This window comes from Bufo bufo, chromosome 9 (assembly GCF_905171765.1).
Source record: "Bufo bufo chromosome 9, aBufBuf1.1, whole genome shotgun sequence".
Lineage (NCBI taxonomy): Eukaryota > Metazoa > Chordata > Amphibia > Anura > Bufonidae > Bufo > Bufo bufo.
In genome coordinates, this window is record NC_053397.1 from 206059898 (window position 1) to 206087505 (window position 27608).

Genomic DNA, 27608 nt, shown 5'->3' on the forward strand with positions numbered 1-27608 from the left:
GCGGACCAGGACAACGGTCGTGTGCATGAGGCCTAACTCAGCAGGAACCGAACGCAGCAGGTTCTTTGTTTGCAGCAGGAATGTGTCTCCAGGAATGGGCCCCACCAGACCTGGGCAACACCAAAAATAAACTAAGACACCTCTGACAGCAGCAGGCTCTTCGTCTAAATGCAATATTTTCCTTTGACAATTTTAATTTCAAAGGTATTTTAAGTTTGTTAAGCCTACAATAGATTATTACAAAATTAGCTCCACACGCCGCCCGCAGCGGTCTGCTCTCAGTTTCCATATCGAGCACATTGAGTCTGGAGCAGAACACTGCGGTAACGCAGCCTGCCTCTACTCCAGTGGCCTACAGTAAAATTTGTATCCAGTGACTGCCTAATGTACCTCCAGACACATCATCACAAGTTCTTTTCTGTCAGGTGTATGACAAATGTACTCCCGTGGCCTAAAATTAAATTTTTCTAGGCTCCAGCAGGGCACATTTTTGAGACTTTCCCTTTAAGACGTATAAAAATGGCCCCTGAATAAAATACTTATTTTTTGGGGGGGAATTTTTGCCATTGATCCCCCTCTGGTATGTCACTGTCCATGTTGTGGGACTATTTGTGCACTTCTAGTAAGTATTTGGTGGCTGCAAATATGACCTGAAGGTTTTTCAGGTTCTCCTGCCCTTAAAGTCAATGGGGCCCGCTGCGAACGCGCGGTTCGCTAACATTTAATCGCGAACGCGCGTTCGTGAACCGTCCCGGCCGAAGTTCATCCATCACAACTGAGTAGACAAGTATACCAGCCACACCTAGCCATTGTTATACTCCAGCACACTTTCTCTTTGCCTTCTCTGTTCCACTTCCCAAATTTATAAAAAATAAATAAAATAAAGTAAAAAAAACAACAAAAACAGTGCTGGCTACCTCCTCCTCCACCGCCGCTTCCACCTACCACCGCCTCCACTTTGACCTCCGCCTCCTAGTTCAAGATTTGTATTTTTTTTCTATTCTATGTTATTTTAAGTCATTTCCCTATTCACATTTGTTTGCAGAGCAATTGTCCTGCTCTTACCCCCATTTTGCTTCCTTTTGCAGCCCTCTAGCCCTTACTACGACTATTTTACAGCCATTTTAGTGCACCAAAGTTCTGGTCCCCATTGACTTCAATGGGGTTCGGGTCAAGTTTGGGTCCCGAACTTTGACCCGAAGTTCGGCCAAATCCAAACATCCACGGGTCCGCTCATCCCCTATCCTGGAATACCCATTTAAGGTCCAAAATGGGCCTGGTTATTAAGGGGGAGTCTGTATTTATTTGGGAGTTCTGGTCTAGGGTCTGTTTATTTAGGGGTTCTGTATTAGTTTAGGGCTTCTAGAGGGTCCATATTTATGTAGTGGCTCTGGTCTGGGGTCTGTAAGAATTTAGTGCTCTAGAGGGTCTGTATATATGGAGGGGCTCTGGTCTGAGGTCTGTATATATGGAGGGGCTCTGGTCTGTATTTATGTAGAGTGTCTGTATATAAGGAGGGGCTCTAGTATTTATGTAGGGGGTCTGTACATATGGAGGGGTTCTGGTCTAAGGTCTGTATTTATGTAGGGGTCTGTATATATGGAGGGGCTCTGGTCTGTATATATGGAGGGGCTGTGGTCTGTATATATGGAGGGGCTCTGGTCTGTATATATGGAGGGGCTGTGGTCTGTATATATGGAGGGGCTCTGGTCTGTATATATGGAGGGGCTGTGGTCTGTATATATGGAGGGGCTCTGGTCTAAGGTCTGTATTTATGTAGGGGTCTGTATATATGGAGGGGCTGTGGTCTGTATATATGGAGGGGCTCTGGTCTGTATATATGGAGGGGCCGTGGTCTGTATATATGGAGGGGCTCTGGTCTGTATATATGGAGGGGCTGTGGTCTGTATATATGGAGGGGCTGTGGTGTGTATATATGGAGGGGCTCTGGTCTGTATATATGGAGGGGCTCTGGTCTGTATATATGGAGGGGCTGTGGTGTGTATATATGGAGGGGCTGTGGTCTGTATATATGGAGGGGCTCTGGTCTGTATATATGGAGGGGCTGTGGTGTGTATATATGGAGGGGCTCTGGTCTGTATATATGGAGGGGCTGTGGTCTGTATATATGGAGGGGCTGTGGTGTGTATATATGGAGGGGCTCTGGTCTGTATATATGGAGGGGCTGTGGTCTGTATATATGGAGGGGCTGTGGTCTGTATATATGGAGGGGCTCTGGTCTGTATATATGGAGGGGCTGTGGTGTGTATATATGGAGGGGCTGTGGTCTGTATATATGGAGGGGCTCTGGTCTGTATATATGGAGGGGCTCTGGTCTGTATATATGGAGGGGCTGTGGTCTGTATATATGGAGGGGCTGTGGTCTGTATATATGGAGGGGCTGTGGTGTGTATATATGGAGGGGCTCTGGTCTGTATATATGGAGGGGCTGTGGTCTGTATATATGGAGGGGCTGTGGTCTGTATATATGGAGGGGCTCTGGTCTGTATATATGGAGGGGCTCTGGTCTGTATATATGGAGGGGCTCTGGTCTGTATATATGGAGGGGCTCTGGTCTGTATATATGGAGGGGCTGTGGTGTGTATATATGGAGGGGCTCTGGTCTGTATATATGGAGGGGCTCTGGTCTGTATATATGGAGGGGCTCTGGTCTGTATATATGGAGGGGCTCTGGTCTGTATATATGGAGGGGCTCTGGTCTGTATATATGGAGGGGCTCTGGTCTGTATATATGGAGGGGTCTGTATATATGGAGGGGCTGTGGTCTGTATATATGGAGGGGCTGTGGTCTGTATATATGGAGGGGCTCTGGTCTGTATATATGGAGGGGCTCTGGTCTGTATATATGGAGGGGCTCTGGTCTGTATATATGGAGGGGCTCTGGTCTGTATATATGGAGGGGCTCTGGTCTGTATATATGGAGGGGCTGTGGTCTGTATATATGGAGGGGCTGTGGTCTGTATATATGGAGGGGCTCTGGTCTGTATATATGGAGGGGCTGTGGTGTGTATATATGGAGGGGCTGTGGTCTGTATATATGGAGGGGCTGTGGTGTGTATATATGGAGGGGCTCTGGTCTGTATATATGGAGGGGCTCTGGTCTGTATATATGGAGGGGCTCTGGTCTGTATATATGGAGGGGTCTGTATATATGGAGGGGCTGTGGTCTGTATATATGGAGGGGCTGTGGTCTGTATATATGGAGGGGCTCTGGTCTGTATATATGGAGGGGCTCTGGTCTGTATATATGGAGGGGCTCTGGTCTGTATATATGGAGGGGCTGTGGTCTGTATATATGGAGGGGCTGTGGTCTGTATATATGGAGGGGCTGTGGTCTGTATATATGGAGGGGCCGTGGTCTGTATATATGGAGGGGCTGTGGTCTGTATATATGGAGGGGCTGTGGTCTGTATATATGGAGGGGCTCTGGTCTGTATATATGGAGGGGCTCTGGTCTGTATATATGGAGGGGCTCTGGTCTGTATATATGGGGGGGCTCTGGTCTGTATATATGGAGGGGCTGTGGTGTGTATATATGGAGGGGCTGTGGTGTGTATATATGGAGGGGCTCTGGTCTGTATATATGGAGGGGCTCTGGTCTGTATATATGGAGGGGCTCTGGTCTGTATATATGGAGGGGCTCTGGTCTGTATATATGGAGGGGCTCTGGTCTGTATATATGGAGGGGCTCTGGTCTGTATATATGGGGGGGCTCTGGTCTGTATATATGGAGGGGCTGTGGTGTGTATATATGGAGGGGCTCTGGTCTGTATATATGGAGGGGCTCTGGTCTGTATATATGGAGGGGCTCTGGTCTGTATATATGGAGGGGCTCTGGTCTGTATATATGGAGGGGCTCTGGTCTGTATATATGGAGGGGCTCTGGTCTGTATATATGGAGGGGCTCTGGTCTGTATATATGGGGGGGCTCTGGTCTGTATATATGGAGGGGCTGTGGTGTGTATATATGGAGGGGCTCTGGTCTGTATATATGGAGGGGCTCTGGTCTGTATATATGGAGGGGCTCTGGTCTGTATATATGGAGGGGCTCTGGTCTGTATATATGGAGGGGCTCTGGTCTGTATATATGGAGGGGCTGTGGTGTGTATATATGGAGGGGCTCTGGTCTGTATATATGGAGGGGCTCTGGTCTGTATATATGGAGGGGCTCTGGTCTGTATATATGGAGGGGCTCTGGTCTGTATATATGGAGGGGCTCTGGTCTGTATATATGGGGGGGCTCTGGTCTGTATATATGGAGGGGCTCTGGTCTGTATATATGGAGGGGCTCTGGTCTGTATATATGGAGGGGCTCTGGTCTGTATATATGGAGGGGCTCTGGTCTGTATATATGGGGGGGCTCTGGTCTGTATATATGGAGGGGCTGTGGTGTGTATATATGGAGGGGCTCTGGTCTGTATATATGGAGGGGCTCTGGTCTGTATATATGGAGGGGCTCTGGTCTGTATATATGGAGGGGCTCTGGTCTGTATATATGGAGGGGCTCTGGTCTGTATATATGGAGGGGCTGTGGTGTGTATATATGGAGGGGCTCTGGTCTGTATATATGGAGGGGCTCTGGTCTGTATATATGGAGGGGCTCTGGTCTGTATATATGGAGGGGCTCTGGTCTGTATATATGGAGGGGCTCTGGTCTGTATATATGGGGGGGCTCTGGTCTGTATATATGGAGGGGCTCTGGTCTGTATATATGGAGGGGCTCTGGTCTGTATATATGGAGGGGCTCTGGTCTGTATATATGGAGGGGCTCTGGTCTGTATATATGGGGGGGCTCTGGTCTGTATATATGGAGGGGCTGTGGTCTGTATATATGGAGGGGCTCTGGTCTGTATATATGGAGGGGCTCTGGTCTGTATATATGGAGGGGCTCTGGTCTGTATATATGGAGGGGCTCTGGTCTGTATATATGGAGGGGCTCTGGTCTGTATATATGGAGGGGCTCTGGTCTGTATATATGGAGGGGCTCTGGTCTGTATATATGGGGGGGCTCTGGTCTGTATATATGGAGGGGCTGTGGTGTGTATATATGGAGGGGCTCTGGTCTGTATATATGGAGGGGCTCTGGTCTGTATATATGGAGGGGCTCTGGTCTGTATATATGGAGGGGCTCTGGTCTGTATATATGGAGGGGCTCTGGTCTGTATATATGGAGGGGCTGTGGTGTGTATATATGGAGGGGCTCTGGTCTGTATATATGGAGGGGCTCTGGTCTGTATATATGGAGGGGCTCTGGTCTGTATATATGGAGGGGCTCTGGTCTGTATATATGGAGGGGCTCTGGTCTGTATATATGGAGGGGCTCTGGTCTGTATATATGGAGGGGCTCCGTACTCATTCGTTGTGTGAGAGGAAAGGGGTTTTATACATTATTTGGGATTCAAATACAGCAGGTTGGGGGCGTGTCCTTTATAAATGGGCGGGGATGTGGCTAAACACTTCCACGAGTCCTCTTCGGAATCTTCCTGAAGACCAACTGCCACAGCTGACGGTATGAGGGTCCTCCTTCCTGCCACACCTGATGATGCAGCGGCTCTGCTCCCCCACAGCCGGACAGCACTTATCGGGAATACTCTCAGTACTGACGCCGCAGACGTGACAGAATAGAAGTACTCCGCTCCAGTCCTCTCGGCCACGCCCGCCGCCCTGTCAGCAGGAGCAGGTGTAGTACGCGCCGTCTTCCCGGCAGACTTCGCGCCGGGTAACAGGTGCTTAGTCCCCGCCCCTCCGCTCTCTGGTTGCCTGGTGACGAGTCACGTCCCGCCCGCCGCTCTCTGGTTGCTTAGTAACCGCTCAGGCCTATGGGCCGCCGGTAGTTGGTGGGACGAGGTTATAAACCGCCGGAGGCCGAGAAGCCCCCGGCTCCCTGCACCTGTACACCCCGGGGAGGAGGAGGAGAGCAGGTACCAGCCGGGGTGGGTGGAGGAGGGAGCAACATGTGAGCGGTGGGGATGGAGGATTCCTGGCTGACACCTTATGGTGGTGGCTGCAGGTTTCAAGCTGTTGTCAGTCTGCTAGGGGGCATGCTGGGTCTAGTAGTTCCTCACCACGTGGTAGGCCATTAGTGGTCAGCTTTCAAAGGGGCGTGCTGGGTCTAGTAGTTCCACATGCAATAAGTTGTCAGTCTGCAAGAGGCCATGCTGGGTCTAGTAGTCCCCCACTATGTGATAGAACAATGTCAGTCTGCAGGGGGGCCATGCTGGATCTTGTAGTTCCACATGTGATAAGTCATTAGTTGTCAGTCTACAAGTGGTCGTGCTGGGTCTAGTAGTTCCACACATAGCAGGCCATTGGCTATCATGGGAATAGATGGTCTTTGTAATGAGAAGATGTGCGATTATCTTGAAATAAAGAAAAAAATGGTTGCGATCTTTACTGGAACGTGCAGTTAGCAGCTGGGGGAGGGGTAATTAAAGGGCATCTGTCAGCAGTTTTGTCCCTATGACACTGGCTGACCTGTTACATGTGCTGTTGGCAGCTGAAGGTATTTGGGTTGTTCCCATGTTCCTATGTGTCCGCATTGCTGAGAAAAGTGATGTATTAATATATGCAAATGAGCCTCTAGGAGCAACGGGGGCGTTACAGTTACACCTAGAGGCTCTGCTCTCTCTGCAACTGCTGCGCCCCCTGCACTTTGACAGGACCAGACGATAATGTTTTTACTGCCTGATCCTGTCAAAGTGCAGAGAGAGCGGAGCCTCTAGGTGTAATGGTAACGCCCCCGTTGCTCCTGCGGTCTGTTTTGGTTGTCTGTGATGTGGGCGCTCGTACTCGGACCCTAAGCTGCTCGCTCCCGTTGGGGATCCCCCTTTATAAGCTGTGCCGCCGGTCTCATATTTTTGTCCCTTGTGAGTTATTTATGGTTGTCAGAGCCCTGTGGGGGGCAGAGGTGTCGGGGACACTCATGTGTTTGGAGCTAAAGGTATCCTGCATGCAGGTTCAGGGGCTTGTCCATCCCCCAGCCTGTGTGAGGTTCCAGATAGCGCCTCGTCTTGCTCTATTCTCCTGGTACCTCTATTGCATGGACTCTGCAGCCCTGCAGCATATGCGTTCCGCAATACGGCCATGGGACACCCACGGTTGTGTGCAGGAGGCCTTATAGGAACACATCAGTCAGTCCACATCCTGCACTCCCTAAATCAATGACCCTGGAAAAGATTGGGTCCTCTGCCGTCATGTGACTTGGGGATATTTTTGGGAACCTCTGAGCTGTATTGGATTTGAGCAGATGCTTTCCGGCGCAGCTGATGCCTCCTGCAGTGAAGACTTTAGGTCCCTTCCTTTACCCAACGAGGATGTGACAACTGACCTCTGTGGGGGATGGATGGATTTATGGTCCCTGCTGCGTCCACGTGGACCCTCCTGAGCAGCTGAGCCCACCAGAGCAATGACTGTCGGTGCAAACATAGGCTGTACGGTCCCCTGCAATGGACCCGCGGGTATGCAGTGTGCCGCCCAATGATGGCGCCATATTCTCTTAGGCTCTGGTCACATCTGCGCACTGGTTTCATATGGTGCATAATGGAAACCACACCACAGTGCTGTATAAGGGCGCATGCACACGGCCGTATGTATTTTGCTGTCCACAAAACACAGATCCGCAAAAAAAATCTGTGGAACGTCCATGTATTTTTTAATTTTTTTTTTTTTGCGGTCCCATCGTAACCATGCCTGTCCTTTGTCCACAAAACGGACAAGAATAGGACACGTTCTATTTTTATTTTTGTGTGGAATAGACTTGCGAACATATAGATACGGAAAGCAATAACGACAATGAGTTGGTTTTTTTTTTTCGGTCCCATTTAAATGAATGGTTCCGCATACGGGCCGCAAAAGCCCCCGGAACAGACGGAGACAAAAAATAAGTTTGTGTGCCTGATCCCTAAGATGCAGACTGAGAGCATCCGATGCATTAACATTGACTTTAAGGGTCCATTCACACGTCCACAAAATGGGTCCACATGTGTTCCGCAATTTTGTGGAACGGGTGCGGACCCATTAATTTTCAATGGGGCCGGAATGTGCTATCCGCATCCACGGATCCGCACTTCTGGATCCGCAATTCCATTTCTGCCAAAAAATAGAACCTGTCCTATTCTTGTCCGCAATTGCGGACAAGAAAATGCATTTTCTAGGAGAGTGCCGGCGATGTGCGGAATACACATTGCCGGTGTCCGTGTTTTGCGGATCCGCAAAACACATATACGGACGTGTGAATGGAGCCTAATGGTGACCAACTGGTTCCTCCGAGGTGTTTGGAAAAAATAGCGCTGCATTTCGGATGCAGATGTGAACGGAGCCTGAGATGAAGCATTGCAGAGCTCTGAACGAAATCGGTCGTTGCATGTGTCATGTAGAAATGTGGCGGGCCGCCCAAAGCGATCGCCACCCGGACTGACGTGAGGTCTCTGAACGGGGGACCCCCCCCCTCTAATAATTCAGAATTGAGTATTTGAGGGAAAGTTTTGTCTATGGGAACCTTTTATTCATGATTAATATTAATGGGGGTTGTGTGCGATCAGAAAAACATGGCGCCACTCCGGACCACAGCTCGGGCTGGTTTAAAGCCATTGTCCGTAAGAACCCTTCCCTTATCCACAGGATAGACGAGTATCTGATCAGTAGGGATGCGACCGCTGGGACCCCCCACAATCTTGAAAACTGAGTTTCCGGAGTGAATGCAGGGACAGTTGCACGGACTGCTAGTGCGCAGATTGCTCTTCGCTTCCAGGACCCTGTTCTCTTGAACTATGGGGTTCGCAACGGATGGCCCCCCCCCCCCCCCCCTCCCTTCCCCTACCTGCTAAACTGCCCATTTTGTGGATAGGTGATAAGTAGAGATGAGCGAATTGGTTGGTCTCATCAAGTAGAGTTCTGCATCTGCGATGTGGTGTCTCCCGTACAATCTCCCGTCTCTCCGTTGCTCCAAGTGGCCGTTGCTCCAACTGATGCGGCATCCGTTTTTTTTTTTTTGGAGGATCTGTTTTTTTTCCACAGATCCCTTGTATTAAATGCCTATCCTTGTCCGCAAATGGGAAAAAAGTAGGACATGCACAATTTTTTTTGCTGAAGGGAAACGCGGACAACGAACGTGTAACACAAAAACGGATGAACTATCAGAATTTTTTTGCTGACCCATTGAAATGAATGGGTCCCCATCCTATCCGCTAAAAAAAACGGAACGGAGGCCGAGAAAAGCAACTGTCGTGTGCATGAGGCCTTTAAGTGAAGCAGGGACAGGACTGGGAATTTAAAGTGGCCCTGGAAAAAATACTTAAAGTGGCCCCCGTTTTGTAGTCGGGTCCGAATCGATGGAAGGCAGGGCCAGCAATACCATATTGCGGCACATTATACCGCCGCAGCAGAGCCAAATACCACAGTCCATTACAAAATACCGCCAGCAGCACAAAAACCTCTACTGGCCGGCGGTGAGGTTCAGGCGGCCCCCTGTAAGGTCCGAGGCCAATCCGACCCTGAAGTGAAGGGGACTTTACAACAACAGGCGCAGCCCATGGACAAGCAGCCATGTTTTTTTTTCTGAGCCACTACAACCTGTTGATTTCAAGCAGTTTTAAACTACAACTCCCAGCATGCTGGCTGTGGCAGATTGCAGAGCACTTTGATATAAGATATCGGACCCTCACACGGGCTGAGAGCAGCGTCGTCTCGGCCGTGTCCTGGGCTGTGAAGGAAGCTTTAGTCCTGACCTTCAGCCGGGGGGGGGGGGGGGGGGGTTGCTCGTGGGGCGTTCCCTCCATAAGCTCCTTATCTTCCAGGGCAGGGTGGTGAAGGCTGGAGGAGATAGACGCAGACTGATCCTGACATTGGCCTCCTCACCTGAGTAAGTGCTTTGTGCTCGTGCATTATGTCGATTTGTGGTAATAGTTTGGATTTACTTTGTTGCCGGTTTTGCCGCCTTCTCTTAGACGGTCTGTTCAGTGGAGTCGTCATAGAAAGGCTGTCGTTTTATAATTCCTGGACGATATGTATCCTAATAATATACATAGCGAACGAGTGACGGCCGTGATTTCCATGTAACAGACGAGCGGTTTTGGTGTCTTTTAGAAATCGCTGTTACTTTCTCTCCGAAACTTTACATTTGTGCTCGGGTTATTTTGTTTTCTTTTGTGACAGATTAAAACGTCGTGCGTCGTGTCCGGTGTGATCCGGCTTTGCGGTTTGTTCAGCATTTTTCCACTAGCGAGGTGATAAACAGGCCGCGCCGTTCCCCTTAAGGCCTCATTCACATTGCTGTTTTCCACGGACAGCGCACCTACCCATTGATTATAATGCGTCAGTGGAACAATCGGAGACGTGCGCCACTTTGGTCCGTGATCCAAACATGCCGTTGAAATCTATGGGTCTGTGGAAAACCATCAACACAACACGAATGTCGTCCATGTCTCAGGGACCGCCGGTAGGAGCGCGTTTTAAGACTCCGCTTAGCAGCTTCCTTCTTTTTAAGCTATTTTTTTCAACTCTCTTCCATGCGGATTCTCGTGCGCCAAAATCACAGTGTAAGCCCCCCCCGTTCACGTTTCCGCGTCTGTTTGATGTCTGTGGATAAAAAATCCCCCAAGAAGGATCCGTGTTTGGTCCGTGTGTCCGCTTTTAACCCTCTGTGTGTCATCTGTACTCCACGGACGATGCTCAGCTGAAAATTATTTTCAAAAGCCTCTCCTACCAGTGGTCAGTGAAAAACAGAAGCAGCACGGCCGCCATCTCTGTAGTGATTTTCACAGACGCCCTAGACTTCAGTGGCCGCGTTTGGTCCGTATCACAAACCAAAGTGGTGCGCATCTCCGTGGCTATTTTTTTCACTGACCTACGATCAACACATTGACTGTTCGCGTGCGTTGGCCTGTGAGGGTACTTGCAGGCGGTGCGGATTTGTCCGCAGGAAAACCTCACGTAGATCCGTGCTTTATATTTGAACAGCCCAATTGAAGTCCTCGGAGAAACCGCATTTCATCCGCCGCCGCCTAGCCGCACTAACACTTGACACTCGGTGGATTTTAAAAGTCCCACGGCAGGTGAGTTTCCACACATTTAACAGAAGCATCGTGTACGTGAGATCTGGCAAGACTTAGGCTAGGTCTACACAACGACATTTTTTATAATTGTAGTCTATGGTGTCGCCCTGCGGCATACTGCGACTGCGACACGATTCAAGATGGATTTTTCTGTGAATGTCGCGTCGTAGTCGTAGTCGCAGGGTGACACCATAGACTACCATTACAAAAATTGTCGCGCGACACATGTCGTCGTGTAGACCTAGCCTTAGCTGGTACTGTATTGTGCATGAAAACTGCGCGGAAGAGCGACACTGTTACTGTCCGACGCAAAGTATTTGGTGGAGGAAAGATTGCTACTGCGATCGTTCCTCCCCCTGTGTTGTCCTGACGCCATACTTTTCAGTGCATTTGCACAAACCGATGGCATAAATGCAGTAACGTACGTGGGTAACCCCCAGTGTCCCGGTGTGACCCTCAACTGTGCAGGAACTGAAGCTTGAAGATAGAAGATTGTCCCGTGTAGAAGAAGGCAGCGCCACAGTCACCGTCCTCTTCCTTTGTTTCCTATTGTCCTCCTCTTAAGAAATATGCCCAAAATGATTTGTGGCCACGTTCTCGGCGTTCACTAGAATTGAATTTGAGCGGAGCCATCTGGAGGGGATTACATGGGCGACGTGGAGAGGCTGTAAGTAGATTGGAGGGCTGCTATTTATGGACTTATGTTCCTTACCGAGGTACGGAGGTGGTGGATGGCGGAGGCTTCCTGTGTACAGTAGACGGTATTATATAACCGGATCGGTGTGTAGGTTACATGTGCGGCATTCTACCCAGCGCAATGTAGAGGAGAATGACCTGGACGTGGAATATGAGGGTTTGTGTATATCGCTGACAATGTATATTCTCTTAGGCTACATTCGTACAGCCAAATCCGTTTTGTGGTCCGCAAATCACAGATACACAAAATTCGGATATCGCACTTTTCGGGGGCTCCATCGCTCCAAACTGTCTATTCTTGATCGCAAAACTGATCAGAGCAGGACATTTTTGTGTAATTTGTGGCACAGATGCAGACAGCACCCGGAAGACATCTGCGCGCCGTCCCACAGAAATAAACGGGTCTGCGCGCAAGCCGCAAAAAATGCAGATCGGACTGAAAATACGGTCGTGTGCACAAGGCCTTATGTTTCCATTTGATTATATAAGTTAGAGGGGTATAAGATCGGAAACATGTCGTCTCCTGACCTACTATAGTAAAATGAGAGCGGGTGTGGGCTTATCGCGTCAGTACGACTTCTACACGTGTAGCGGAAAAACAGAGCACCGTCCCTTGTCCTGGCCCCACACGGTCAGTCCTGATAGGAGAAGTCTATTATAGCACAGTTTTCCACTTTAGATTGGGTTGGATTTCCAGTTTTGTTGATTTAATGGCTTTTTTTAATATTTTTTTTTTTATTATTATTTTTAGGGAATGTGTCCATAGATGGTTTGTCCGTCTGCTGTACTCGGGATATTACAGATCTGCATGTCGTAGACTGGCTATGGGTGACTGGAGGACAGGAAACATGCCGGAATCAGGTAAGTCTGCATTCTGAGAAATCCTGTGTGCGTCACGTAAAACGTGCAGAAATCGTCAAGTAAAGGTGTTCTCCATCAGCCCCAAACGTTGTGTTTTTATCTAGCCCTCTTATTCATGAAGAGTAAGGGCACGGCCGCACGGTCAGGTTTTCTGATGCAGTTTTAGAAGCCAAAATCTGGAGTGAATTAAAAAAAGAGAAGATGAACCCGTCCTTTTATTCTTTCAGTCTTTGTATGATCCACTCCTGATTGTGGCCTTTAAATCTAAATGCAGAAACCTGAGCGTGTGGCTGTACCCTAAGGCCTTTTTCTCACGGGCGTCGCAGGGGAGGGCCGGATGCGATGCAGGTGCGTTCAGGGAAAATCATGCGAGTAGTCACGCAATTTCAGTTTTGACTGCCATTGCGTTCCGTTGTTCAGTTTTTTTTCTGCGCGAGTGCAATGCGTTTTTCACGCGCGTGAGAGTAAAACTCAATGTGGTACCCAGACCCGAAATCCGGACTTCTTCACTGAAGTTCTGGCTTGGGATCGGTGTTCTGTAGATTTTATTATTTTCCCTTATAACATGGTTATAATGGAAAATAATAGCATTCTTTAATACAGAATGCCAAGTATAATGTCTATTGAAGGGTTAAAAAAATTATAATGAACTCACCTCATCCACTTGATCGCGCAGCCGGCATAGTCTTCTTTCTTCTTCTTTCAGGACCTGCAAAAGGACCTTTGACGTAATCGCGCTCATCACGCGGTGACTTCAGCGCAGGTCCTGCTGAATGAAGATAGAAGGATCACCACGTGTTGAGCGCGATTACGTCATCAAAGGTCCTTTTGCAGGTCCTGAGAGAAGAAGCAAGAAGACGATGCCGGCTGCGAGATCAAGTGGATGAGGAGGTTGTTTTTTTTTTTTTTTTTTTTTTTTTTAACCCCTCAAGGCACATTTTAGTAAGCATTCTGTATTAAGAATGCTATTTTCCCTTATAACCATGATATAAGGGAAAATAATACAGTGAATAGACTTTAATGGGGTCCGGGGTTGCTCATCCCAATCATCTCCTAGCAACCATGCATAAAAATCTCACCGCATCCACCCTTGCTTGCGGATGCTTCACGCAGCCCCATTCAATTCTATGGGGCCTGCGTTGCGTGAAAAACGCAGAATATAGAGCATGCTGCAATTTTGACGCAACGCACAAGTGATGCGTGAAAATCACCGCTCGTGTGCACAGCCCCATTGAAGTGAATGGGTCCGGATTCAGTGCGGGTGCAATGCGTTCACCTCACGCATTGCACCCGTGCGGAATTCTCGCCCGTGTGAAAGGGGCCTAGGTGTTCCCTGCTACATATCTTGAAAAAAATGTCCTCCGTCAGGCGCCCACTACATGTGAATAGTGCAGCTGCAGTCGGGTCTGTATAACCCCCCACACTGTGATGTTCAGGATGTCTGGGTATTTCGGAGTGTTCGCCATGAGTCACAGACTGTCACTGGGTCTGTTGCTCTGACAGGAGGAGCAGTATGGCACACAGAGCTACCTGGCACATGACTGAATTTGCAATGTAGGTCCATACAGAAATGTGAACACAGCCTTAGTTTCATGAATAAAGCCGCTAGTTAGAAAGAAGGATCCTCGAAAAGGGTATATAGTATACAATATCCCTAAATGGGTTGTGTAAAATTGGGGGGGTCGGCTATTGTTGGCACAGTCTCCTATACTTTGTGGGCTTCGTTCTAGTTAGTGAGGTTCCACCAATGTCTGAGATGGGCCAACCCCTTTAAGGACACATTTTGAGTAATCTATCCGAATGGCCCTGGAAGGTGCCAGATTAAATCAGAGTATGGATTATAGGACATTCATAGAAACATATGTACAAACCTCTGTTTGGGTAGAGACTCTCCAGAAGAAAATCGTAATGAGGGCTCATGGACACAAACTTTTTTTTTTTTTTTTCCGTGTCCATTCTGGGTTGTTTTGCGGCCCGTACGTTGAACCATTCACTTCAATGGGGCTGCAAAAACTACACGTGCATTCCATGTCCGTACATCCGCATGGCCGTGCTGCAAAAAAATAGAACATGTCCTGTTATTGTCCGCTTTTCAGACAAGGGTAGGACTGTTCTATTAGGGGCCAGCCGTTCCACTCCGCAAAATGCGGAATGCAAGTGGCCGGCATCTGTGTTTTGCGGATCCGCCATTTATGGACCGCAGAACAGGCTACATCCGAAGCCACTTTGTTAAAAAAATAAATTGTTATAATACTCTACGGAGATTCGTCTCTGTACAGTATTAGAATGTATGGGCTCCGATGAACCGAAGTAAGTTATTTACAAAGTCATGCGAGACTTTGTTGAATAACTTCGGTGATTGATTATTACAGTGAAAAACCACTTAAAAACTTGTGACCGAACTTGGCTTCAGGTCCGAATGGTACCTTGGAACCGGCTGTTTTTCACTGTAATAATCTATTACTGAAGTTAATCAACGAAGTCGGAATAACTTCGGCTCATCGGAGCCCATACATTCTAATGCTGTGCGGAGACGAATCTCCGTGCAGTATTATAACGACTTTATTAGTGTAGCATCTGAAGTCGCTTTGCTCACCTCGTCGTGTGCATGAGCCCTGAAGATGTGAAGATGAAATCTGCTGTAGAGGAATTTGAAGTTTTTGTGTTTTTTTCTCTGCTTTTGTTTTCTGGATCCTTTACGAAATTATCAGTTGCCAGATTAGGCCAATGAATCGGTGTTAAACGGAGCACCGTGAATCGTGGAGCTGCACTGTATTATTTAGCTGGTGCATTTCTTAGCCCTGCTCGGCTTCCCTCAGTAAACCTGGTTAGAAATGCTTCGTACGGTCTGAGCAGACGTCATGAGCCTATAGATTGTGAATAGTAAATGTCTTGTAATTAGATGTTCTCCTCCCGGTCAGCAGCCACAGTTCATGTAATGACTCCGTATTGCGATATGGCGGAAGTCCTTTGTGATTAATCGCCCCTGAGGTGTGGTGCTGAACGTTCAGCTTGTGCTACCATGTCTCATCCATCGCTGGTCATTCTGCATTTTTTGCATTTCTTCCAGAAAGCAGAATTTTCTCGCGATACAACTCTGAGCCCAGAATGACTTCCTCGGCCCCCCTACAGCCCTCCTTCAGCATAGCCAAAATGTCTCAGGAGTCAAACTTTTGTAACGAAGACAACGTAGAGCAGTGTACAACCTACATTGACCAGGTGAGTACCGTGCTGCCGGGACCAATGATGTCTGCTAGTGTTGAGCGAATCCGGCTTTGGAAGTCTATTCGTTCAAGCACTTTGTTTTAATGCTGTGCCGAGACCTGTCTCCATACAGCATTAAAATGTATTGCCTCCTTGGAGGAAAAATTAGTTTCAGCCTAAGTCAAGCCTAATGTCAGCGGCAGTATCACACGTCTTTAATTCAGGTAACAGGAAAAGGCATGTAATACTGTGAATTAATGGCTCAAGTGCATCACATTACCTCGTAGGCCATACGAATAGCACTTGTCCTTATGGGACAACCCCTTTAACCACATTTGTGGATGCATGTCACTGTCCCTGCAGGCTGCAAAAAACCTCTGACTAGCACATCCAAAGTCACAGTGCATCAGGCGAACATACAAACGGGAACAGCGCTTGTACCTGCCTCTTGTGAGGTAGTAAGACTAAATCTGACCATAGGGTTACATTAGCCAGACAGAGTGTCCGTTTTGCCCCTGTCAGGATGGAGTATGGTAGTATACTACATAAAAAAACATATGTAATAGCATAGTAGGCTGTGCAGTTCCATACAATGGCATCAAGTGAGAACATATACATTAAACACATACATTTTCCTTCCATGTAACCCTATAGGTGACGGATGCAAGTGGCATCGGTCTGAGGCATCCATCTAAGGATACTTTCACACTTGTGTTTGGTGCGGATCTGTCATGGATCTGCACAGACGGATCCGTTCAGATAATACAACCGTCTGCATCCATTCAGAACGGATCAGTTTGTATTATCTTTAACATAGCCAAAACGGATCCATCTTGAACACCATTGAAAGTCAATGGAGGACGGATCCGTTTTCTATTGTGCCAGATTGTGTCATAGAAAACGGATCTGTCCCAATTGACTTACATTGTGTGTCAGGACGGCTCAGTTTGGCTCAGTTTCGTCAGACGGACACCAAAACGCTGCAAGCAGCGGAATGGAGACTGATCAGAGGCAAACTGATGCATTCTGAGCGGATCTTTTTCCATTCAGAATGCATTAGGGCAAAACTGATCCGTTTTGGACCGCGTGTGAGAGCCCTGAACGGATATCGCAAACGGAAAGCCAAAACGCCAGTGTGAAAGTAGACTTTAACGGTTATGTGAAACAGACAATAAATATGATGTAAGCAGAACCGAAGGCCATTATGTATAGCAGTTCTTCCTCCCCAATGATGGATAACATAAAATGCTCAGATCTCTGACAATTTATAGGGGTTGTGTGCTAGTGTACACCTAGTAATGTGCATTGTGTTAACCTATTAATGAATGTGTCATGAATATTCACATGAAATGTTTGTGTACAGTTGCAAGAAAAAGTATGTGAACCCCTTGGATTGATATGGATTTCTGCACAAATTGGTCATAAAATGTGATCTGATCTTCATCTAAGTCACAACAATAGACAATCACAGTCTGCTTAAACTAATAACACACAAAGAATTAACTGTTACCATGTTTCTATTGAACACACCATGTAAACATTCACAGTGCAGGTGGAAAAAGTATGTGAACCCTTGGATTTAATAACTGGTTGAACCTCCTTTGGCAGCAATAACTTCAACCAAACGTTTCCTGTAGTTGCAGATCAGACGTGCACAACGGTCAGGAGTAATTCTCCACCATTCCTCTTTACAGAACTGCTTCAGTTCAGCAATATTCTTGGGATATCTGGTGTGAATCGCTTTCTTGAGGTCATGCCACAGCATCTCAATCGGGTTGAGGTCAGGACTCTGACTGGGCCACTCCAGAAGGCGTATTTTCTTCTGTTTAAGCCATTCTGTTGTTGATTCACTTCTATGCTTTGGGTCGTTGTCCTTTTGCAACACCCATCTTCTGTTGAGCTTCAGCTGGTGGACAGATGGCCTCAAGTTCTCCTGCAAAATGTCTTGATAAACTTGGGAATTCATTTTTCCTTCGATGATAGCAATCCGTCCAGGCCCTGACGCAGCAAAGCAGCCCGAAACCATGATGCCCCCACCACCATACTTCACAGTTGGGATGAGGTTTTGATGTTGGTGTGCTGTGCCTCTTGTTCTCCACACATAATGTTGTGTGTTTCTTCCAAACAACTCAACTTTGGTTTCATCTGTCCACAGAATATTTTGCCAGTACTGCTGTGGAACATCCAGGTGCTCTTGTGCAAACTGTAAACGTGCAGCAATGTTTTTTTTGGACAGCAGTGGCTTCCTCTGTGGTATCCTCCCAGGAAATCCATTCTTGTTTAGTGTTTTACGTATCGTAGATTCGCTAACAGGGATGTTAGCATATGCCAGAGACTTTTGTAAGTCTTTAGCTGACACTCTAGGATTCTTCTCCACCTCATTGAGCAGTCTGAGCTGTGCTCTTGCAGTCATCTTTACAGGACGGCCACTCCTAGGGAGAGTAGCAGCAGTGCTGAACTTTCTCCATCTATAGACAATTTGTCTTACCGTGGACTGATGAACAGCAAGGCTTTTGGAGATACTTTTATAATCCTTTCCAGCTTTATGCAAGTCAACAATTCTTAATCGTAGGTCTTCTGAGAGCTCTTTTGTGCGAGGCATCATTCACATCAGGCAATGCTTCTTGTGAAAAGCAAACCCAGAACTGGTGTGTTTTTTTTTTGTTTTTTTTATAGGGCAGCTGTAACCAACACCTCCAATCTCATCTCATTGATTGGACTCCAGTTGGCTGACACCTCACTCCAATTATCTCTTGGAGATTAGTCTAGGGGTTCACATACTTTTTCCACCTGCACTGTAAATGTTTACATGGTGTGTTCAATAAAAAAATGGTAACATTTAATTCTTTGTGTGTTATTAGTTTAAGCAGACTGTGATTGTCTATTGTTGTGACTTAGATGAAGATCAAATCACATTTTATGACCAATTTGTGCAGAAATCCATATCATTCTAAAGGGTTCACATACTTTTTCTTCCAACTGTGTGTGTGTATGTGTGTGTGTGTATATATATATATATATATATATATATATATATATATATATATATATATATATATATATACAGACCAAAAGTTTGGACACACCTTCTCATTCAAAGAGTTTTCTTTATTTTCATGACTATGAAGGCATCAAAACTATGAATTAACACATGTGGAATTATATACATAACAAACAAGTGTGAAACAACTGAAAATATGTCATATTCTAGGTTCTTCAAAGTAGCCACCTTTTGCTTTGATTACTGCTTTGCACACTCTTGGCATTCTCTTGATGAGCTTCAAGAGGTAGTCCCCTGAAATGGTTTTCACTTCACAGGTGTGCCCTGTCAGGTTTAATAAGTGGGATTTCTTGCCTTATAAATGGGGTTGGGACCATCAGTGGCGTTGAGGAGAAGTCAGGTGGATACACAGCTGATAGTCCTACTGAATAGACTGTTAGCTGCTTTTTTCTTGCCATAATACAAATTCTAAGTAAAGAAAAACGAGTGGCCATCATTACTTTTAAGAAATGAAGGTCAGTCAATCAGCCGAAAAATTGGGAAAACTTTGAAAGTAAGGGCTATTTGACCATGAAGGAGAGTGATGGGGTGCTGCGCCAGATGACCTGGCCTCCACAGTCACCGGACCTGAACCCAATCGAGATGGTTTGGGGTGAGCTGGACTGCAGAGTGAAGGCAAAAGGGCCAACAAGTGCTAAGCATCTCTGGGAACTCCTTCAAGACTGTTGGAAGACCATTTCAGGGGACTACCTCTTGAAGCTCATCAAGAGAATGCCAAGAGTGTGCAAAGCAGTAATCAAAGCAAATGGTGGCTACTTTGAAGAACCTAGAATATGGCATATTTTCAGTTGTTTCACACTTGTTTGTTATGTATATAATTCCACATGTGTTAATTCATAGTTTTGATGCCTTCAGTGTGAATCTACAATTATCATAGTCATGAAAATAAAGAAAACTCTTTGAATGAGAAGGTGTGTCCAAACTTTTGGTCTGTATATATATATATATATATATATATAATTTTTTTTTAGAACAATACATTCTAAGGTTAAAATTAAATATCTTTTTATTTGATACTTCATTTTTTTTTACGGAATAGATTGAGCTTCGATACAGTACCAGGAAAGAACTGTATCTTGTAATATTTAGCTTGATATAATTCAATGTATTAAATTTGGTTAAAAAAAAATAAATGTAATGATATTCAGCGTATGTACTTTTTTTAACCTTCATTATTACTGTGATACCTGTATTACCGTGAATAAATAGGCTTAAAATATAGGTGCATAAAATGTTTACTAAAACTATGATAAAAGATTACATATAAGAGTTAAGTAACAGTCACCAGTGCCGTAAACAAATTAGCCAGCTCCCCATCGCCCAGTTCCCAACATAGCATCTGACTGATGCCCATATAATACAAATAGAGGTGATGGTAGCAAGACAGATCTTACCCTGATGGTGTCTTCATTGGAGCTAGATGGTTTCTAGCTTCCCTTCTCCTCCTATAGGTCTTCAGTGTGCAGTACGCATGTTCAGTTACTTCAGACCTCAGGTACTCAGCCTGGTATCTGGTACCGATAACCAATTACATTACAAGGAATTAAAGGGGAAAGAACCACTAAAATACCCTGCTCTACAAAAGGTCCCCTTTGTTTATTCCTGTGTGTCTCCCACCATTAGCTAGTATTAGTAGGTATTAGCTGTATGGACTTTTTGTGCCAGAGATTTGGCCATCTCAGCTCCCTGTCACTTCTGTAGAATTAGACTATTTGCTGGCCCAATCTCTTTCATGGCAGAGATAGATACATATGGATGCAATGGGGTTTATATTCAACTTGTGCAAGCAGCTATAACATGTACAGGGGAGCTGTCAAATGCGGAAGAGCAGACCATCTTAAACCGGCAATGGAGATGGGCTCATCTGTGCCATGCAAATCTCAGTATGCCTAATGGTTTATGAGTAGAATAAGGGACCTTTAATACAAAATGTCCCCATTAAAGGGGTTCGGCACTTTGTTTTAACTGATTATCTATCCTCTGGACAGATCTTCAGCTTCTGATCGGCGTGGTCCGACACCCGGGACCCCCACCGATCAGCTGTTTGAGAAGGCAGTTGCGCTCCAGTAGCGCCACGGCCTTCTCACTGTTTACCGCCAGCCCACTGACGTCACGACTAGTATCATCTAGCGTGGGCGTGGCTAAGCTCCATTCAAGTGAACAGAGCTTAGCCCCGCCCACAATAGTTGATACTAGTCGTGACGTCAGTGGGCCGGCGGTAAACGGTAAAAAGGCAGCGGCGCTACTGGAGCGCCGCTGCCTTCTCAAACAGCTGATCGGCAGGGGTCCCGGGTGTCGGACCCCCGCCGATCAGAAGCTGAAGATCTATCCAGAGGATAGATCATCAGTTAAAACAAAGTGCAGAACCCCTTTATTTGTAATTTGGTGCATTCTGTTTCTCGTTACATTGATTTTCTGTGTTTGTAGGAGCTCCTAACCTTGGGGTTTCCTTCATTGCAAACCGTATCCAAAAATGGTGGCGGTAGGAGGCTGCATGTAGTGTCCATCATGAACTGCATCCACGAGCTGCTCCAGCGACACACCCGAGACCTGAGAAGGCGAGAAGATGCCGAACTGCAGATCCTTAAAGTGAACAGCGACCTGGAGCATCTGCAGAACATTCACAGCAAACTTAAGGTGAGCAGAGACAAGGGAATGACATTTGTGTGTGTGGTGATGAGACTTTAAATCCATGGTCTATATACGTAATACAGTATATTCTCTATGTAACCTCAGGATCAGCTGGATCTGACAAAGCGAGAGAACGCTGCTCTCCTGGAGAGAGAGCGACAGCAGCAGTGCAAAAACCATAACCTGCTGCAGCTGCTGAAGAATGAAAGAGAAGAGGTAAGAATCCTTCTCTGTATAAATCACGGATTATAAACAGGGCTTGGGGTCGAGCATTTCCTCCCATTTAGGCCACTTTAGTGATTTTTCTTTCTATGTATTGAATGTGCTAATGCCTATCATTGGTAGCATTCTGCTGCACCTGGTAGCCTGTTTTAGTTGGGGCTCGCAGCCTCCTCCTCCCTCCCATTGGATTCGTGATCTTACTATGGAGGGATGTAGGCTGGCAGTCAGTCCTTAGCATCGATCAGACCGTGTTCACACACAATAGGTAGTTTAGGGGTAGGACCCATGCCGCACTGAGACACCTTGACTGGGTGCGCAGGGCTCCGATATGTTCCTGATTGGAATATATTGGCTAAAGTCTCGGCTTGTAACCTCAGCGTGAGGGTCTAGCCAGTATGGTCAGTCGCATATTATTGTGGTGCACCTTTTTCAGTGATTTTATGTATTCTTATATTTTCATCCACACATTATTTCATCTTGTGTAGGATGTTTTTGTGGTGCATGTGGTCCGCTGCCGGCATCCATTGTATGCATTTTTGCTGGGGATTGCCGTTAGCAACGGATCACATGCGGAGGAATTGCTCCCCCGGTTATAAACAGGCCACAGTGTTTGGGGTTGAGCATTTCCTCCCATTTAGGCCACGCATGAATACACCACCTCCATGATGGCAGACCACTGTTAAAACCTAGCTGATAGCAAGTGGAAATGTCGTGGCTCATTGGTTTGCACCCCTGCCTTGTATCCCTAGGATCAATGAAACCACATAATATTTAAAGGGGTTGTCCAATCAGGACATTTATGGCATATCCACATAGTCAGGTCCCATCATTCTTGCGAATAGGGTCCCATCTCAAGGCGGCTGCGACTGGAAATGTGGTCCACATGTGCAGATCTATGTATTCCCTTATAGGATTTAATGGGGTTGTCTCACTTCAGTAAGTGGCATTTCTCATGTAGAGAAAGTTAATACAAGGCACTTGCTAATGTATTGTGATTGTCCATATTGCCTCCTTTGCTGGCTGGATTCATTTTTCCATCACATCATACGCTTCTCGTTTCCATGGCTACGACCACCCCTGTAATCAAGCATCGGTGGCCGTGCTTGCACACTATAGAAAAAAAAAAAAACGCCAGCCTCTATGACGACTGTGACCATAGGAGCGCACATAGGCTGATGTTTTATCCTATAGTGTGCAAGCATGCCAACTGATGCTGGATCAAAGGGTGGTCGTATCCATGGAAACGAGAAGTGTATCATGTGATGGAAAAATGAGTCTAGCCACCAAAAGAGGCCATATGGACAATCAATACATTAGTAAGTGCCTTGTATTAACTCTCTCTACATGATAAATGCCATTTGTTGAAGTGAGACATGAGACAACCCCTTTAAGAAATTAGGCCAGTAAGCTCCCTCTGATATTATAAAGTCCTTATTTTTTATGATAATACTTTTTTTTTTTTTTTTGTCCCACTGTGGGCCCTTTGAGGGTTTGATCCCTGTTTCAGTAACAGCCAGGCCCCTGCTGCTGATTGAGCGAGCACGGCTTCTGCGCCCCACCAGATATGAGATGATCTGTCTCGGTGATATGTAGACAGCTGTGAGCAGCCAGCAACCAATCGGCACTGCTATGTACAAGCAAAATTTGCCGTGCATTGAAAATGATAATTATTGTGCACACTCCTGCACTATAATAATTTCTCTATATAATTGGAGTTCTACTTCATGTAGTAGGATGGAGAACAAATACCAATGCTTGCTTTGTTACTTGCAGGTTCAGAAGCTGCAGAACATCATTGCCAGTCGCTCCACTCAGCACAATCATAATATGAAGAGGAAGGAGCGGGAGTATAACAAGCTGAAGGAGAGATTGTACCAGCTGGTGATGGACAAGAAGGACAAAAAAATCTGTAGGTGACACAAGCCAAGTCTTTTATGCTGCACGCCATTACAGCGCACGTGGATGGCGCCGGACCTGAAGCTTTGTGCTTGCTGTAAAGTGCCAGGTTCACACTCGTGTACATTTTGCGCGCATATTTCTGATATGTGAATCGGCCGACCACGGATTTACCTGACCTGAGCTCGCAGCATTATAAAGCCCTGTGGTGCTGTGAGTTTGAGGGTACTTTCACACTTGTGCCAGAGGATTCCGGCAGGCAGTTCAGTCGCCGGAGCTGCACACCGGATCCGGCAATACGGACACAAACTGATGGCATTTGTCAGACAAATCAGGATCCTGATCCGTATGACAAATGCATTGACATGCCAGATCTGTCTCTCCGGTGTCATCTGGAAAAACGGATCCGGCATTTATTTTCTTTCACATGCGCAGACCGCAATGCCGGATCAGTTTTGCTCGGGGCCGGATCCGGCATTCCGACAAGTGTTCCGGAATTTTGGACGGAGATTATGATCTCCGTCCTGAAAAGTCAAAGAGACTGAACTGAAGACATCCTGATGCATCCTGAACGGATTACTCTCCATTCAGAATGTATGGGGATAAAACTGATCAGTTCTTTTCCGGTATAGAGCCCCTGTGATGGTACTCAATGCCGGAAAAGAAAAACGCTAGTGTTAAAGTAGCCTTAGCCCATGAACTTATGGTCGGGCCAGGTTATGCATCTGAAATACAGACACAAAATGCGCTCGTATTCTACTTGTGTAAACCTGGCCTAAAGAACAGGGCTCAGGACTGTTAAAACTACCTAGTTGTGCAAAGGCGTGTTTGTATTTGTGCCTCTAGGTGGCCACATGTGATCTACTGTAAGTCAAAGAGGACCTACCACCTCTCCTAAGATGTCGAAGTATGTACTCCCCATGAAATAACAATTCTGGAACATCTGTTTTAATAAGGGTTCATGCACGTGGCCATAGCCATTTTTGCCGTTCACAAAACACAGATACCGGTTTGTTCTGTTTTTTGCAGAAGTGAATGTCCTGCCCTCTATAGATCTGTCATATCCTTGTCCGTAAAATGGACAAGAATAAGACATGTTCTAAATTTTTAGGGGCCGCTCAGCGGAAAGTACACGCTGTGCTGTCTCCATCTTTTGCAGCCCCATTGAAGTAAACACGGATCGGATGCAGACAAAAAACACGACTGTGTGCATGAGCCCTAAGTCTGTGTAGTGTAGAAATTTACGGCTGAATTGACAGCTGGGTGTTACCATTTCCCTTGTCAGAGGGGTGAGTCCCTACATACATTAACACTGTGCAATAAGTGCTGACTGCAGGGACCCATCCCTTTTGATCAGGGAAATGCTGACACCCAGCTATTTAATGGCTAATTTACTCATTCATTTCTAGGAGGAATAACTAAAGACTGGAACAATATACAGACTTGTAAGAACAGATGCTCCTGAATAGCTATTTCATGGGCAATATGTCTGTACTGTGCCGGTCCTCAGTTTTTCCTCCTACAAATTTATGAATAAATCAACAGCTGGTTGCTACCATTCTCCTAGTCAAGGGTGTGTGTCCCTACATACATTGACACTGTCCAAGTAGTGCCGACTGTGTAGGGACAAACCCCTTTGACACGGGGAATATTGCCACCCAGCTGTCGCTTTTATTCATACACCTTTAGGGGTAATAACAACCAAACTTAGAACTTTTTATTGTACGTTCCAAGGCCCGTGCCCTGAACAAGTTCAGTTCAGATGCTGTCACACAGGGAATGAGACAGCTAGCGATATAACCAAGCAACTATAAATGTATATTTCCTGGATGTCCCTCCATGACGGCACCACTGGAGGATGTCCTATTGATCTCTGTAGGGACAGGACTCGAGAGAGATTAAAAGGCCCCTCCCTGCCCCCACTCTCCAGTGTTCTTCCTGTCCCTACATAGGGAAGCAGAGAAGGAGTCCCTGCTTAGGGATGAAGAGGAGAAGTACCCTATTTTGGAAAAGTAGGCTGAGGCTGGGTCGGGGGGTTTATGCCTCTCCTCAGAGTCTTCGGTAGCCTAAGCTAGCACCCCTCTGGGAAGGGGTCCCCTAAGCTCTTCCCCGATACCTGTAGGGAGCTTGGTGATGGGTCCAATCCAAAACTCCTGCATCATCTCTGTGGAGGAAGCCGCAGTATCGAGGAAGCCGATGCCTCTTCTCCTGAGGGAGCTCTGGGCTCGGCTGCGAATCCTGCGTCTCCTCTGGGCGAGCGTCTGTGCGCGCGATTGCCGATAAGGTCACGTGGCCGGAAGTGCGGGCGCGTGCGTCGGAAGAAGATGGCGGCGCCCGTTGTTGCATGCTAGAGGTCTTGATTTAGTGAGGCCTCGCATGGGGGTTGGCTCTTCCATGGAATGAGTCCCCCAGGAAGAGGAGGAGGAGCGGTGGTGGGAGGTGGACCTAATGGGCTCCAGGTATCTGGAAAGCAGGAGACTAGTACAGATTCCCCTGCCCAGGGTTATGCAAGTTACTTTCCCTGTCCTGTTTGACCGGCATAATGTGTGGACTATAGGAATCTCTCTCTATCTCTCTGGACACAAGTCCCATGTAGAAACAAAAAAAAAAAGGCTAGAAAGTGTGCGACCTGTTCTAAAAGACTTCTGGAGTCTTACAAGAAACAATTTTGCCCTGACTGCCTTACAAAAATTCTTAAAGAGGAGCAGCCTTCTTTTTTGTCGGACTTGAGAGTTATGATAAGAGAGGAAGTTCAGGCGTCTGTGTCTAACCTGGTTCCATCCCCAGTCCCCTCTCCGCCACCCTCTAAGAGACCCAGGGTTCAAATGGGTTCCAACTCTGAAGACGATGGCTTATATTATTCAGAGGGAGAATTGGAGGAAGGTGATCAGCGTTTCCCTTCCTCCTTTTCGGGAGAATCGAGGCGGTACCTCTTTTCCTGCGAGGATCTAATTCCCCTTCTAACCGCAGTAAGACAAACTATGGCGGTAGAAGATGAGGAACAGGCCCGAACTATTCAGGATGAGATGTTCGGGGGGCCTGAGAGCGAAAAAGAAGCTCTTTCCAGTAAATTCAAATTTGAAAGAATTAATAAAGGAGGAGTGGGAAGATGCAGAAAAGAAACAGTATTTACCGCGTGAATTTAAATGCAGACTTCGATTCAATCCGGAAGAGACAAAATTATGGGAAGAAATCCCTCAACATTAAAGTAGCAAAGGTGGCAAAGAAACTACGATTCCCTTTTGAAGACTCCTCTCCGATGAAGGATCCGATGGATCGTAAGATAGATTAAAGTGTGGGAATCTTCGGCTGTGTCTATCAGCACAAATATTGCTGCCACGTCAGTAGCCAGAGCAATGAATCTTTGGCTAGATCAGCTTGAAAACCATCTCAAATTAAGGGGAGATGGAGCTATCCTAAAGGAGGAAGAGGATTTCTCCTCAATCCAAATTCTAATAATAATCCAGGAAAACAATGACGCCGGGCCGGTGGGGGGAAGGCTTTGTTACATCTGGCAGAGGTGGCTACGAATTACGCACAACCAGTGGATTCTAGATTCTATCCGCAAGGCTAGAATTCCGTTGTCGTCCTCCCCACAATTTTCAAATTACGGAATTTCAGACCACGTCTCTACAGGAGCAGCTTCTAGCAGACATACAGAAACTTTCCAGTCTAGGAGCAATAATCCCGATGCCTTATCCACAGGCATTCAAGGGACATTATTCAAAACTGTTCTTCATAAAAAAAAGCCAGACGGGTCATTCAGGACAATAATAAATTTTAAGTTCCTGAACAAATGGATTATATACCGCAAGTTCAAGATGGAGTCAGTAAGATCTACAACTCCACTTATAACTCCGGGAGCATTCTTGTGCACCATAGACTTAAAGGATGTATACTATCACATCCCCTGTTCATCAACAGCACCAACAATACCTGAGATTTGCAATCAGAATCAAAGGAAG

At 46.6% G+C, this 27608-nt stretch overlaps 1 protein-coding gene across 2 annotated transcripts in view; it reads left to right on the plus strand.

Moving 5' to 3' along the window:
* The first annotated feature begins 5836 nt into the window (after nucleotides 1-5836).
* LOC120979277 (SSX family member 2 interacting protein) overlaps nucleotides 5837-27608 on the plus strand; it is a 37007-nt gene continuing 15235 nt past the window's right edge. Inside the window, exons 1-6 of one of the 2 annotated variants that reach the window (XM_040407929.1) lie at nucleotides 5837-5942; nucleotides 12520-12629; nucleotides 15700-15848; nucleotides 21322-21531; nucleotides 21631-21741; nucleotides 23521-23656. In XM_040407929.1, coding sequence (XP_040263863.1) covers nucleotides 12593-12629; nucleotides 15700-15848; nucleotides 21322-21531; nucleotides 21631-21741; nucleotides 23521-23656 — 643 coding nt within the window. In that variant the 5' untranslated portion in view covers nucleotides 5837-5942; nucleotides 12520-12592. Of the gene's footprint in view, nucleotides 5943-9802; nucleotides 9881-12519; nucleotides 12630-15699; nucleotides 15849-21321; nucleotides 21532-21630; nucleotides 21742-23520; nucleotides 23657-27608 lie in introns of those variants that run through there. The other variant, XM_040407930.1, reaches the window with a different exon arrangement.